We start from the raw sequence: 16,700 nt of genomic DNA, 5'->3' as shown, positions 1-16,700 counted from the left end.
TACAATGTGACCGACATATTTCCACTCCTCTGTCTTTTGCCTTGCAGTCTTTACTAATTGATTGCCAATTTGCAGGTTTTAGCTCTTGAATTCAGAGCTTCAGGATGCAGTAAATCTTACCAATGCTATTTCTATATTACACATTGCTGACATGCAATTACAAGCTAAGCAAATAGCATATTGTGTCTTGGGCTGTTTTTGACACCAAGATATTTCTTCCATCAGCAAAAGAAAAATAACGGCAGATCTTTGATTCTGATCTTGGAACAAAGCTATGTTACTTTTAATTAAATGCTTCATGGTTGACTTAAACAACAGAGCCCGTTGAAAGACACAAAGAAAAACTTTAAACTTGAGTGCGATTTTACTTAATAACTTGTCCCCGAGTTAAAAAAAAACATTCATCTGGCGAAAAGGATTTCACTAATTCTGGGTTATGCTGGCAGCTGTTACGAGATTCATCTTGATCGATTTTGTCGCAAAGGTCATAAATTGAGATAAGTACAAGGTAGCTCATCAAAAATTGTCTAATATTTTAGGTTGCAGATTCATTTCAAAGGACTGGAACCATTTTTTAATCCCCTTACAACGGAGATAATGATTATATTTTAACAATCGCAATAAAATTTATTTTGTCTTATCTTTTTCCTGCCTTTCCTTCCACCTGCTAATGATCTTCTATATTTGTTTTACAATCTCACTTATTAGTTCTTCTCTTTCTTTGAATGTCAAGGTAGTGTACAGTGCCACAAATATAATAAACTTATTAAGTCTTTCTCAGTTCATTTTCTTATCCTTGCTCTTTATATATCTCTGTTGTATTCTCTCAGCTCAAACTTAGATCACTAACATAGGGGATTTCACACTGCTGTAGCTGTAATTATATAATAACAGTTTCTGTCACTTCACTCCCCCTCCTCTGATTCATACCATCCTGGGAGAACAATTACCTAGGTGCATTCTCAGTTTTATTTTGAAACATGGTAACCATTCTAGCACATGAGGAGTTTTACTTGGATAACAACTTCAGGTGTAATAAAAATAATCTAAAGCTACACTTTTCTCTGTCCCAGTGGATATGTTTAAATGCCTCCTGCTCTGGGAATGTAGCTCTCCTCCTGTTCGATTGTGGTTAGGAGGAATACAGCTATGGGACAACAGTGCACTTGTTAAGTTTCATGCTTGAAGGCTGAATGTACAACTGCCATCAACATCAACTTTTGTAAAACACCACTGGGGTGAATTTGACTCTTTCAAAATCACGGTTCAAATTTCTGATCCCTGCTGCTGTGAGTTCCGGGGCACATTTCACTCAAATTCAAAGAACGAGAAATGTAACACAGTTGGGATACTCGATCACACAGATACTCCATGAAGTGCAAATATCCAGTAAAGCATCCGAAAGAACAATGTCTGATCATTTCCTAAAGTCTAGTTCCAGCCCTGCAAAATGAAAAGCCTTCTGTGTATCCTAACACAAGAGCCAGAGGAAACACAATCCTTTAACACTGTACAAGAGCATTCAAGTTCACATACCATGTACACTCCAATCCTGTGAAAGGGGAAAGTTCTTTTAACGTTCATTTAATACGCCAGTGGCAAATGAAAGTTTTCTTTTAAAAGTTCAGTCAGAATCAGAATTAGGTTTAATATCATTTGTATATGTCATGAAATTTGTTGTTTTATGACAGCAGTACATAGTAATAAAACTATAAATTATAGTTAGTATATTTAACAAAATAAACAAGGTAGTTCAAGAAGAGAGGGAAAAATAGTGAGGAAGTGTTCGTGGCTTCATTATCCATTCAGAAAATCTGAGGGGAAAAAACTGTTCCTGGTACATTCAGTGTGTGTCTTCAGGCTCCTGTACCACCTCCTTGATGGTAGCAATGAGAAGAGGACATGTCCTGTGTGATGGGGCTCCTTAATGATGGATGTCACCTTTCTGAGGAATCGTCTTTCAAATCTGTCCTGAATGCTGTGGAGACAACACATATGTTGGAACTGGCTAAGTTTACAACTTTATGCAGCTTCTTCTGATCCCGTGCAGTGGCCGCTTTAAACCAGACAGCGATGCAACCAGTTAGAATGCTCTCCACAGCACATTTGTGGAAATTTGCAAGTGTCTTTGGTGACACAACAGTTTGCCTCAAACATCTAATGAAATTTAGCTGCTGTCATGCCTTCTGTGAAATTGCATCAATATGTTAGGCCCAGGATGGATCCTCAGAGATGTTGACACCCAGGAACTTTAAAATGCTCACAATTTCCACTTCTGATCCCTTGATGAGGGCTGATGTGTGTTCCCTCAACCTCCCTTTCCTGAAGTCCACAATCAATTCCTTGGTATTACTGATGTTGAGTGCAAGATCGTTGCTGCAACCGCACTCAACCAGCTGATATATCTCGCTCATGTATGCCTCCTCGTCACCGTCTGAAATTCTGCAATAGTTGTGACATCTGCAAATCTATAGAGCTGTGCCCAGCCACACTGTCATGTGTGTAGAGAGAGTAGATTAGTGGGTTAAGCACACGTCCTTGAGGTGCACCAGCATTGATCGTCAGCAAGGAAGACATGATATTTGTGATCCGCACAGACCGTGGTCTCCCAGTCTGGAAATGAAGGACCTTGTTGCAGAGGGAGGTCCAGAGGTCCAGGCTTTAGAGCTTTTAAACATTAGAGCTGAGGATATGATTGTGTTGAATGCTGAGCTGTAGCCAATAAACAGCAGCCTGATTTAAGTATTACTATTGTTCCTGTGATGCAAGGCTGAGTGGAGAGCCAGTGAGATTGCATCCGCTGCAAGCTTATTGTGTTGATCGGTCCAGGATTGTTGAGGCAGGAGTTGATTCCAGCCATGGCCAACCTCTCAAACCATTTCATCACAGTAGATGTGAGTGCCACTAGGAGAAAGTCACTGAGGCAGCTCACCCTGCTCTTCTTGGGCACTGGTATGATTGTTGTCCTTTTGAAGCAGCTGGTAACCTCTGTCTGGAACAGTGAGAGACTGAAGATGTCCTTGAACACTCCTGCAAGTTAGTTGCACAGGTTTCAGAGCCCAACCAGATACACCTTCAGGGCCTCTTTAAAGATCTTCTGACGTTGGCCTCCCAGATGGACTACTGGGTCACCAAATGCTACAGGAATTTGCATAGATGTAGCTTTATCTTCTCTTTCAAAGCTTGTATAAAAGGCAGTTGAGCTCATAACCTTTGACTTTTACTGCGATTAAGTGAAATTAAAACCCAGAAAAAGATCCTTCAGCCAAACTCATCCATGCCAAATAAGGGGCCTTCTTCAGCTAATCCTTTTTGCCTGCACGTGGTCTAGATCGTTCTAAACCTTTCCTATCCATAAGCCTGTCCAAAATGTATTTTAAAGGTGGTCACTTTACACACTTCCTAAGGCAATTCATATACCCATCGCCTCTGTGTAAAATTCTTGTCCCTCAAGTCCAACTAGCCTTGCCTTTGTCACTAATAGGAACACAAGGGCCCCAAATTCTCTGGATCTCACTTACAAAAGCTGCTTATTGCTAGCCTTCCTTTTACCAGCTAACAGTCGCTCCCTAACAGTCTTTACAGATTCCTGTCTAAAGCCAACAAAATTAGCATTGCCCAATTTAGGACTTCAATTTGTTGACCGGTCCTATCTTTTGTCATACTATTCAAAAACTAATTGAATTATGGTCACAAGTCCCAAAGCACTCCCCAACTAACACTTCAGCCTCCTGCCTAAACTCATTTCTGAGGAGGTTCAGTATGGATCCTCTCTAAAAAAAGTTATTTAAATATTGCTTGAGAACATTTTCCTGTACGCACTTTAACAAATTCTGCCACATCTAATCTCCTAGTACTGTGGCAGTCCCAATCACTTTTAAAGAAGTTTAAATCACCTACAACTCCAATCCTATTACTCTAACAGCTGCCTGCTGTCTCCTTACATATTCACTTCTCCAATTCCCACTGATTGCTGTGGCTTATGGTACAACCCTGTAAAAGTAATCGTTCCTTCTTATTTTTAGGTTCTATCCATGCCTCAAAAGAATACCCTCTCCTGCATTGCCATGATGTTCTCCCTAATCAAATCTTACACTAAAGAAGAGTAAAATGGATATGCTGCAGGTAAGCTTCAAGGTCACAATCCCACTCAAAGAGGAAATTTTAGATGGAGTTTCAGCAATTGTCATCAGAAGCTAATGTCATTTTACTGGACAGCCTGAGCAAGAAGTGGCAGGTCGATCCAATATAGGGGTGAATCAGAAAGAGTCAAGATCACGGAATTTTATTTAAAATGTTCCTTTCAAAATCTAGGGAGAACGGGGTGGCATGATTTTGTATCAACTGCCTTCTAGTCCAATAAACAAGCTGCATTGAAGCCCAGCAGCTGAAACATCAGGGGCTCCAGCTTTGAGCTTTGAGCTGACATGGGTCTGGAAGCATGGCAACTTTCTCACTTGTTTTTAGAGCTCACAGGAAAATTCACAGAGTACATAGTTACAAAACATACTCTCAGTCTGAGAAAAATAAAACAACAGTATCTGTAAAATTGAGGATGAAGCTGGCAGATGGTTCTAGAAACGCAGTTTTAAAGATGCTATAAGGATGAAAACGGGCACTTTTTACACACTCTGGCCTACGGACAACACCAGTATGATAGACTCCGGCAGTACTCTGCAGTGCTCCAGCTGGTCACTGTGCTTAAAGACCACTGCAACGTTACTGCACCAGTCAGGAAGTTTCACCCACAACATTTGTCAGCATTTTTTTTCCCAGCTACACCCACATCCCGAGACAAAGATGCAAGCGGGTGAAGGTGCTGGAACCTGGAGAAACAATCTGCCGAAGGGACTCAACAGATCGAGCAACATCTGTGGGAGGAAAGGAACTGTTGACATTTCAGTTCAAAACTCTATATCAGGACAGAGAGCGGTGAAGGAAGATACCGGTATGAAGAGGAGCAAAGGAGTGGTTGAGACAGGAGTCTGGAGTCATTGGTGGGTTAAGGATGGGTGAAAAAAGACAGACAGACTGCACTAGGTAGGGGAGGAGAGGAGGTTCTGGAGTTGGGAGATAGTGAATAGTGAATATAATGCTTCATATTAAAAGGTTAGTTACCAAGGAAACAGGAAATTGAGTAATGGGCCCTCTCCTGTACGAATCCTAAAATTCGCCTGTGATGTAATGCATTTGTGAGAGAACAGCAAATTTAACTGTGAACCTAAGCACAGACTGTTTAGTAGAGCACGTACTCCTGGGTCTGCATTAGCAATCCCAAGCTCCCAGTTTCATGCCATTTCAGTACCCCTTTCCATTCCCACACTGACACGTCCATTCCCTGTCTTCTCCACTGCCAGAGTGAGAACCAATATAAACTGGAAGAACCAACACCTCACATTCACCCCGAGTAGTCTACAATGACATGAACATTTGTGTTTTCCTAACGTTCCCTGCTGGTGGGTTCTTTCCCCTTCTCCACCCCAAATTCCTCTTATTTTTGTCCACTTTCCTTCAGCTGTATTCCTGCCCTTCTCACAGACTCTCCATCACCCATCCTTGCCTCCCAACCCCTTCTGGTTCCATCTGCCGATGGCACACATAGTTCAAACACAGGTCTTCCTACCCCATCTCCTCCACCCCCCATTTACCATTCACCTCTCCCCTTGTGGTTCCCAAGATCACATCCCCTCCTTATCAGATTCCAGTGCACTGCACTCCTATTTCCTTCCCTCCAGCAGCTGTCTCTAATCTTCACAGTGCCCACCTCCCACTTCTTTTATTCTTCTTTCCCTTTGCCCGTCTTTATTTACCGTCCAGCTACACTGTCTCCCAATTCCACACCTCCCCGACCTTACATTACCTGGCTATCATCGTTCACCCCTCCTCAGTCCAGGAATTGCTTTGGATTGCCATCTCATCATTCCCCTTCTACTGTTACTCTGGGTATCTCCCTCTCTTGCAGTCCTGATGCAGGGTTTCGACCCAAAATGTTGACAGTTCCTTTCTCCCCACAGATGCTGTTCAACCCACTGGGTTGCTCCAGCAGACTGTTTGCCATTTCACTTCCCAAGAGCATCCGTGAGATTTAGCAGAGAAAGCAGAGCCTCTACATCCACGAGGAAATTTGCAACACACACAAAATGCTGGTGGAACACAGCAGGCCAGGCAGCATCGGGCCGAGACCCTTACGTCGACAATGCTTCTCCCTAGAGATGCTGCCTGGCCTGCTGTGTTCCACCAGCATTTTGTGTGTGTTGCCTCTACATCCAGTAGGTCCGAGACAGGCAACAACAGTCTACAATGGGGCAAGGTACACACACCATGAAACAGAGCAATTCCTTATTTGGGAAGCAGCCAACAGTGCAATGTTACGGGCAAAAAAATGTAGGAATAAACACATCCTCACTGAGAAATTTACATTGATGATGATCAGGGAATGAAGAGAATTACTGAGAATATTATGTGGCACATTCATTCAAGTAAGGCAGATGTGAATGTTATGATTATGAAATATTGCCAATTATTTCAGAACAACATCCACGTGTACTCATAAAACAATAGATATGTCCAGTCCAAGATGCATGAAGAAGTATTTGTAGTTATAATGGAATTTAGGGGTGGCCCTGTTAACAAGCAAACTCTAACTAAACAATGATATCAGCTGTGCCAGCACAGGATTCACAGCTGGCAAATGACATTTCAAACACTGTCAGATGCTTGTTTTTAATCTAACTTCGGCTTCTGCAAGTCGTGTTATTTCCACACATTTCTTCATTGATCACAAACAAGACATCACCCCGGATCATGTTTCACTGCAGCTCGCAGACATTACAAAAGAATACGTTGGCTTGTTTTGGGTCCAATTTTTGATGTGCTGCCTTCCAGAAATCATATTCCAAGTATTAGGATGCTCAAAGTCTGGGAGTTTTTGCTTTGACAGGCTTTCAATATCAGGCACAGTGATGTATAATGTATCAGTGCATTGTAGATAAACTTCTGAGAAGCTAAACAGTATTCTATCAATAAATAGCATCCAGGAATTTCTTCAGAGTGTGAGAAGTTTGATTTGACAGCTCTGCTCCTCTGTGTACAAATGGTGTGGTTGGCTTAAATTTGCACACCACTGTGATAACTTGAAAGTGATAGTTCTCATGTGGGGAGTGTTTGGGGGTATAGTTTCCCTTCAATGTGGGGTCTCCAGTGACCAATGGAAAATTGGCCATCAGAGGAGAGCACCTGCAGCAGGTGTGGAGTGCATGGGTTGCCTAGGAACCCAAGAGGTTAAATGAACAACTGCAGAAGCCTTTTCCATGCTATTCTCCTGGCCGTCGTCTCACTCCCCTTGGGCCTCTTAAGTTGTGAAGGAACTGGTGGTGCTGACCAGGGCTGCTGTTCAGGTCATGTTACAAATCATTAGGTGATTTTAAATTCAGTGTAGAACACTGAAACAGTATTACCTACTGTGCAACATCACCAAATGATTTCATCAAATGTGTTCCGTAACAGATGGCACAACGGAATTTCTGAAAGTGAACCTTGAGTATATAGATGATATTTAGCACCTAGGTTGACATTAACAATAAACAGGTCAGCACATAAAACAGGCTTGTTATGTGCTACAATTTCTAAGCTAGGTTATAAATTGTTCTAAGTTATAGAAAATTATTCTTTATTCTCCAGTATTCAGTCAAAGTGTGGGTTTCCTTTTCCGCAGGACGAAGGGTAAAGTAAACTGCAGGTCACACAAGCTGTAAGGGATTATGTACTCCAAATACAACCAGCCTGATTCTTCTCCCCTAGATTTCCTCCGTACACCATGACAGGGTCATTATAGTACAAATCTGATAATCCAACATATGACTATTGGAAATTCTAATGATTGGCATCAGTCTCGCAGTGTGCACATTTCTGTTCAACATACTGCAGCCCTGGTTCACATAAAGGGGCCCTGGGTCCCACAACCCCTGGAAGCTCACCAGGTTCTGTTCCCCATGCTCCTTTGAAACTTACTGCATCCACTGGCAAAATCTGTAACATTAAAGAACTTTAGCATATCAAGCAATAACATCCAGTCAGTAAAACCTGCTAATCTGGCATGACCAATACGCAAAGCATGCTGGAGTTTTGCTGTAATTGGAAAGTCAGCTCTAAATACCATTCATCTAAGCAATGAAGACTACTGCAATTTTGGGGAAAAAAAGGTGTTGAAGGAATTGATAATGGAATTAGTAAACAGAAGCAAATTAAACTGAATACTCAGTCACGCACTTACATCGGAACGTGCTCATATATACACGCCTAACACATGTATGTAATAAAGCGGCCACTATAGTCTTTTGCTGCTATAGTCCACCCAGATCAAGATTCAATATGTTGTGTGTTCAGAAATGCTCTTCTGCGCACTCGTGTTATTTGAGTTACTGCCACCTTCCCGTCAGCTTGAACCAGTCTGGCCATTCTCCTCCGACTTCTCTCATTAACAAGGAGTTTTTGCCCACAGAACTGCCCCTCACCGAATGTTTTTTGCACCAGTCTGTCTCGAGACTGTTGTGTGTGAAAAAACCAGGAGATCAGCAGTTTCTGAGATACTCAAGCCATTCATCTGGCACCAACAACTGGCAGTCACTTAGATCACATTGCTTCCCCATTCTGATGTTTAAACTGAACCTCTTGACCATGTCTGCATGCTTTTATGCATTGAGTTGCTGCCACATGATTGGCTGATTGTTTGCATTAACGAGCTGGTGCAAATGTGTACCTAACACACGCAGGTACACTAATGTTTATTTTTTAATTTGAGCCTGCATGTAATTCATCAATACACACCTTCCATGTGCACATGTAGGCTGAGATTTGTTCTTAATTTCAACTCTGTAAGGCCTCCCTTCCTCACTGGTTACTTCAGATCATTGCAGAGCCTCATTTGATTAGCAAAATTGAACATCATCATTGATGAAGAATCTTTTTTTTTTAATCGGACTCCCTTTGTTTAATCACACTGCTCGCACAAGCCCTAAATGAAACCTCCAGCCGACAGCAGTTATCTGTCCTCTGGCTCTCCTCATTCTTGTTGCATGTATAATTATCAGGTGGTCCAGCTGCACCATTTCCTCCAGGAAATTAACAAAATGCCCCCTCAGACACAAAGCTCACAATGAACAATAAGGCCAGCTACATTTTACGCACCAATTGCTGTGCTCTTTGTTTGATAATATTCATAAACCAACATTCTTTTCCCTTAGACATAGTCCTCATCTTTCAGTGAAGAAACGAAAACTTCAAACCTACTGTAGCTCATAGCAATCAACTCACACAGCCAAATATTCACATCTCAGCTCCTATTTGTTATAAAAAATCGAACACTCCAACAGCAAGGAAATTCGTAGAATGAACATTCATACCCTGATTATGACTTGCAGAATTAACTGGATATGGCAATACAGAGTAACATTTGAATCATCTTAAACTGTAACTGATGGTCATTTTTAAAGGGTAATTATCACGAGACAAGAAATTGAGTAATGGTCCCTGTCCTGTGCATCTGGCAAAATTAGCTTGTGATGTAATCCATTGGTAAGGAAATTAAATAACAATTACATAATAAATTACACACAGCAAGCCCAATTGAATAACCATTATACACAAAGCATGAATTTCCTCCTCCTATTACACATGACAGGAAGGATAATTTCTATAAAAAGAGGTAAATAGAGACACTAACATTATGAATTATCTGATATAGTACAAATAATAAGCAAAACACTAAGGAAACACAGGCTGAGCATAGCACAAGGAGCTGTTCAAGAACACAGGGAAAAAAACACAGTACAGCTAAACCAAGGGTTCCCATCTTTTTTTATGCAATGGACCCTTCCTCGTTAACCAACGGCTCCTGAGTTGAACAGTGCCCAAAGCAAGAGATTGCAGAGAAAGATCCCACTACACCAAACATCATGGGAAGTGGAAAGTGAATATTAAGAAGAGAATTCTATTAATTAAGAGTAAATTTTAAAAATCTGAAAAACTAAGTATTTGACCAAATATCTTCATTAAAAAAATGAATCAATACAAAAATAATCTCAGGCAAATTTGCAACAGAATTATTGAAGCAAACCAAATACCAAACACAGAGGTTCAAGAACAGTAAAACACAGGAAGAAATAAAAGCTGGGATGGGCCAATTGACCTTTTTGAGTCTGCTCTGCCATTCATCAAAAGTGTGGCTGACCCTTCAGCTGAATTCCATGCTCCTACACAATTGCCACATCACAGCAGGCTCCGTGTTCCCAATCCAACTACTGTATATTATAAGATTAGTACATTGACAAGCTTGGCTATTGTTTCTTTTGGTTTAATTGGGTCTTCCTGGCTGAGGTCTTTGCCTCTGTGGAAAGGGCCTTTCAGGACTAATGTATATGAGGCCCCAATAGATCAGGAGCCAATATCTTTAGCATCTCACGAAAGTAAGTATAGAAGTAGCTCTGAAGTTAACCATATAACCTGTTTGGTGTAAAGTTTATACTATAAACAGTCAATGCATATCAAGTACAGGGAGTTAGAAGAATGTAAAATTATTTGTGCTTCTTGAAAATCTGTCAAACTAATCAGATTAGTTTTTTTGGGATATATATAAATTTTTTTCTTTTTTTTCTTTTTTCTTATTCTTATTCCAATTTTCTTTGCTTTGTGTACATTATAGTTGTATTTTGTATGATTTTGGGAGACTTAATTCCCTTGTACCAATTGAGTATATATTCATGTATTAACAATGTAATCCCAATATTCAACTATTAACAATGTAATCCCAATAATTCTGTATCAACATCTGTTATTTTCAATATGTTGATATTAATAAAAAGATTGAAAAAGAAAAGAAAGAAAATCTGTCAAATAAATCAAATTGAAATTTGAATCAAAACTGGAATATAAATCTGACCATTTATGGAGAGGTGCAATAAGCAAATATATATATCTATCTATATCAATCACACACACAAACATACCCGCATATTTCATTATTATGAGGGCTGCAGTAACTGAGTTCCTTCAGCCAAGCAGAGTGCATGCCTCTATTCTGAAGCAACAGTGAAGAGAATGCAAAGATGTCCAGTTTTCACAAGCATTACATGATGAAACTGAACAATTGTTTCCTCACCTTATTGTAGTACTGCAGTTGGACCGTGTGCCACATTCCATCACTCACACCTCCAGGGATGTAGGGTGTTACCAGTGTAGTTGACTCACCTGTTTGGAAGGAAAGCAGCTACAATTAGCATTTCTAGCAAAGAGAGTGATACACGTATTCTCCTGATACTCGCTCTCCTTTCCCTTTGTTTGTCCAGAGACGGGACAGTTGGTCGGATATACACTTGGAAAGTTGGTCACAGCTGAGCATGATCCAACTTTGAATCAGCATCCACCAAAGACCATACTGCTGATTATGTTGTAAACTATTCTTCCACCAGGAATGCAATCTAGCATGAAATTCTATCACAGTTACAGGCATTACCCTTCTATAATAACTCAAAAATAACACCATATAGTGCATAAAGCTACCTCAGAGGTCCTTAGAGCACCAAGTAAATTTTGGAATGGCGAAATGGTTGAACAGTGGGCAGCATCTAACTAATTAGACCAGAATATGCTATTTGTAAAATCAGCAGACAAGCTCCTAAAAATCAATGTGAACAATGTAAATAGGTGAAAACAGTGGATCTTGGTTAATTTGGACACATCAGAATCTGTACATTTTGGCCCAATTAAGCAGCCTCCCCAATTAGTCAAAGGCTCATGAAAATAGTTTAAAAATATATAAAAAAGGACAAACTGCCATTTAACTGAATAACTAAGTATTTAAAAGAAATACAGAATAAATTAGCACACTACCAAAACTACTACAGTAGTATAAAACTGTGTTTTCGTTCCTAATAGTTGTCAACGGATAAATTCATTCATTGAATATTGACGTGCTGCTTTGATTTATTACAAATGTACAAAATCAGTTCAAACCCAAGTGCAGATAATGGACTGCCTCCAAAGAGTCCTTTCAATGATTGCATCCTTCAAATCTTCACTTTCATTATAGCATTCAAGATCATTGTTGATACCTTCAAATTTTTCATAGTTCTTGACTTGTTGAAGTAGTGAAATAATTTCATTTTCTCTCCCAGCAGTTTCTGGCATTGCCAAGGCTGTATGCTTGGAACCACAATGAGCAAAACAGTTTGGAACTTCCTTACTGTTTAATACTTGCCAACTGTCAGCAACAAAAGTCACTGTTTTTTGAACACAAACACACTAGTTAAAAACTGCTCATGCTAAACATGGTGTGGTGTCTAATGGCCACACAACATTCAGCAGTAGTCTCCTGCCCCAATTAGGTGGCACAATACCCCAAATAAACTAAGGGAATCCCAGCTATTTTCTTGATTTGCTTTTGTTCTTTAAGAGTTGTTCCAAATAAGTGGCAGCCTGATTAACTGATGGCCCAATTAACCAGAATCCTCTTCAGCTAAAATTGTCCAGTTGACAGGAATTTAACATTATTGCTTTCAACACTGTTACACTAAGATATTATCAATAATAATCTGGAAGCAACAGAATGCATCAGGAACAATTTCCCTCTCGAAAATTGGCAATTTGTTTATTACTGTCACATGTACCGAGATACAGTGAGAAACCCTGCATGCCATACATATAGAAGATCATTTCAGAGCTCGATTACGTCAAGGTAGTACAAGCCAAAAGCAATAACAGAATCCAGGATATCACGTTATGGTTACAAAGAAAATGAAGTGCAGGTAAAAATGTCCTTGACCCTGTTGGTGCATGTTTTCAAGCATATTTATCACTCCATAGATTTAAACCTGCCATTTCACAGACTATCACAGGATTGAATAGCTGGTCATATGAAGAGCATCTGATGGCTTTGAGCCTGTATGCACTAGAATTCAGAAGAATAAGAGGTGACCTCATTGAAAGCTATAGAGTGGATGTGGAGTGGATATTTCCTATGGTGGGAGAGTCTAAAACCAGAGGACACAGTCTCAGAATAGAGGGGTGTCCTTTTAGAACAGAGATGAAAAGTAATTTCTTTAGCCAGAGGGTGGGTGGTGAATCTGCAAAATTCTTTGCCATTGGCAGCTGTGGAGGCCAAGCCTTTATGTATATTTAAGGCAGAGGTTGATAGATTCGTGATTGCTCAGAGCTTGAAGGGATACGGGGAGAAGGCAGGAAATTGTGGCTGAGAGGAAAATTGGACCAGCTATTATGAAATGGCAGAACATACTCAATAGGCCAAATGGCCTAATTGTGCTCCTATGTCTTATGGTCTAACACAATAGGACTGCACCTCATTTAGTTGCTCAATTACTTTCACTAAATTGCTTCCTTGAAAACTAAAGTTAATTTAAGGAAGGAAGAAAGTGGGTACAAATATCTTTGTGAAGGAACTTTGGCATTATCCTTTTTAAAAAGTGTGTAACTGGCAATTCATTTGACAAAAATTATTTTTACTACTTTTGACCTAATGACATCTTCCTCTGACAGCAAAGGTGCTCGCAGTCATATTTAAAATTGGGATTTTGCACCATTTGTACGAGCAGGTGATTCACAAAATATGTATTGGTAGATAAACCATATATACATGTCTGCGGGGTACAGGCTCTGCAAATGCTCTGTCTCTCACTGTCATGTCATGTCTCCCCAAGAGTATAAAAGGAAAGGCTCAGCAGAGATAGAAACCAGCATCAATTACAGCCAACAGCGATTCTCTAAGTGGATGCCAGCTAATGTGCAATTTAAATATTTATAACAAACCACTAGTGTGCCAAGTGATTCTTAGCTGGTATCAGACTAAGCACACTGCTGCAGGAGGAGCTTTATTCAGTTCAGTCCGCTTTTATACAAAAGAAAGTGGTTGGATCTTCTTTTTCACTTCTGCTGGATCAACAAAAGGTTTACATTGGGCCCCTCCACTCCACACATCACCACTTCATTCACAGACCAACGAAGGCAACTTTGATGAAGTATTATTTTGCAAAGAAAGATAGAGAAAATTGGTTTGGTATATGGACAGGAAAGGAATGGAGGGTTATGGGCTGAGTGCAGGTCAGTGGGACTAGGTGAGAGTAAGCGTTCAGCGCGGACTAGAAGGGCCGAGATGGCCTGTTTCCGTGCTGTAATTGTTATATGGTTATATATGGTTAAAACCTGGAGCAAAATATTTTGCATTAAATAGGCAGAAGGCATTGAGGATACTTGGGTCAAAGCTAATGTCAAGCAGCTTGGTTGAATGTCCAAGTTGGGTGGTCTTTTATTGATTCTGTTATGCTTATTATTCTATAGGATTCTTGAGTATGCCCACAGGAAAATTAATCTCAGGATTGTAGATGATGACATATATGTACTTTGATAATAAATTTACTTTGAACTTGAAAACAAAGGGTCATATTCGTTACCAACACTGGTGTGTAGTTCATTTCATATACTATTAGCAGAAAACTCAAGACTTCTATCAGCTTTAACACACGCACAGGATATCTGAGGGGGATTTTCCTCACCAAAGAGTGGTGACTACCCAGAATGCAATGAGAGAGAGACAAGAGAGGGGGGGGGGGGAGAGAGGGGAGGAGGGAGAGGGAGAGAGAGAGGGGAGGGGGGGAGAGGGAGAGAGAGGGGGAGGGGGAGGTGGCAGGTAGAGTTCAGATGAAAGGTTGAAAGGTCAAGTGCTGGAAGATGGGATTAATACTGAAGAGTGCCCGCTATTCAGCATGAACATAGTGGGTCAAATAGTCTGCTTACATTCTGTACAACTTTGACTTCTGCTAGATGGAAAGTACTTCAAAGACCTAAATTAAGAACTCTCAATAAAACCATAAATCCAGCAGCTAGAGTCCACAGAGGTACTAAACAATAACTTACCAGCAGAAAATGTTAACTGAACTTGTTCATTAATAATCTCCAAGGCAATAAAGTCATGTTTCTCATTGAAACGCCCATTGTACAGCAGCAAGGCATTTTTCTCCTTGGTGGCAAACCTGCAAAAGAAATCATTCTCTTTTATTCCAAGTGTTGGGGAGAAAGCAGAAGAACAGAAAACCCTTCTAGATTTACAGATTTTTGATGTATGAAAATGTCAGTAATGATTCAATTTATACTCATAAATATAAACAATATAACTTGCAGTTATATAGGATCTTCAATGTAGTATAGCATCCCAAAGAGTGATACAAACAAAGGTTGATATGGAGACACACTTGGATGTAGTGGCTAAAATTCTAGTCAAAGTAGTAGATATTAAGAAAGCGAAAAATTCCACAGTTAGGGACATATACTGGTGTCAGAATCTCAAAGGGATGTGTGGTTGGAGGAGGTAACAAAGATAATGGACCTGTAAGGCTAGAAAGTTAGAGGCTCAGCATATCACCAAACACTTTAACAAGCTCCCACAGATAGACTGTTAAAAGGATCCTGTCTAATTGCATCATGGTCTGGTATAGCAAAAACAGAATTACAGCAAATGTGTATATATAAAAAATAGTTAAATAAGTTTTGCAAAAATGGATATAATAAAGTAGTGAGGTGGTGTTTATGGGTTCAATGTCCATTCAGAAACTGGATAGCAGAGGGAAGAAGCTGTTCCTGAATCAATGAGTGTGTGCCTTTAGGCTTCTGTATCTCCTTCCTGATGGTAGCAATGAATACGAGGCATGACCTGGGTGATGAGGGTCCTTCATGATGGACGTCAGCTTTTTGAAGCATCACTCCTTAAAGATGTCCTGGATACTACATAGGCTAGTGCTCATGATGGAGTTAACCATGTTTACAACTCTCTGCAGTTTACTCCGATCCTGTGCAATTGCAACCCACCAGCAGCCCCCCACCGACAAGACTGTGAAGCAGCCAGATAGAATGCATCTGTAAAAATTTGAGTGTTTCTGGCAACATACAAAATCTTCTCAAACTCTTTATGAAATATAGCCGCTGTCATGCTTTCTTTATAGCTGCATTGTTGGGCCCAGGTTAGGTCCTCAGAGATACTGACACCCAGGAACTTGAAATTGCTCACTCTTTCCACTTCTGATCCCTCTATGAGGACTGCTATGTGTTCCATTGCCTTATCCTTTCTGAAATCAACAACCAGCTCTTTGGTCTTACTGACAATGAGTGCAAGGTTGTTGCTGGGATCACTCAACTTGCTGACATATCTCATTCCTGTACACCCATGTGTCACCATCTGAAATTCTGCCACCAATGGCTGTATCATCAGCAAACTTACAGATAGCATTTGAGCTGTGCCTAGCCACACAGTTGTGGATGTAGAGTGAGTAGAGCAGTGGGCTAAGCACACATCCCTGAGACCAATGTTGTTTGTCAGCGAGGTGGAGGTGTAGATTCTGATCCACACAAATTGTGGTCTACTGGTTAGGAAGTCGAGCATCCAGTTACAGATGGAGGTACAGAGGCCCAGATTCTGGAGCTTTTCATTCAGAACTGTCAGAATGATGGTGTTAAGTGCTGAGCTATAGTTAATAAACAACATCCTGACATAGGTATTTATATTGTCCAGGACCACGTGAAGACCCAATAAGATCGTGTCCAATGTAGATCTGCTGTGGCGATAGTCAAATTGCAGTGGTCCAAGTCCTTGCTGATACTGGAGCTAATTCCAGCCATAGTCAACCTCTCAAGACACTTCA

General features: G+C 40.5%; 1 protein-coding gene across 2 annotated transcripts in view; it reads right to left on the bottom strand.

The window, feature by feature from the left end:
* The window catches only part of celsr2 (cadherin, EGF LAG seven-pass G-type receptor 2), a 337,925-nt gene that overhangs the window by 130,571 nt on the left and 190,654 nt on the right, over window positions 1-16,700 (bottom strand). For both annotated transcript variants that reach the window (XM_059950392.1, XM_059950393.1), the window contains exons 4-5: window positions 14,923-15,038; window positions 11,156-11,244 (exon numbers count right to left, since the gene is read on the bottom strand). In XM_059950392.1, the coding sequence (XP_059806375.1) occupies window positions 11,156-11,244; window positions 14,923-15,038 (205 nt within the window). The remainder of the gene's footprint in view (window positions 1-11,155; window positions 11,245-14,922; window positions 15,039-16,700) is intronic.

Source organism: Hypanus sabinus, chromosome 25 (genome assembly GCF_030144855.1).
Source record: "Hypanus sabinus isolate sHypSab1 chromosome 25, sHypSab1.hap1, whole genome shotgun sequence".
In the NCBI taxonomy this organism is placed as follows: domain Eukaryota; kingdom Metazoa; phylum Chordata; class Chondrichthyes; order Myliobatiformes; family Dasyatidae; genus Hypanus; species Hypanus sabinus.
This window is presented reverse-complemented; position numbering and strand designations above follow the sequence as displayed.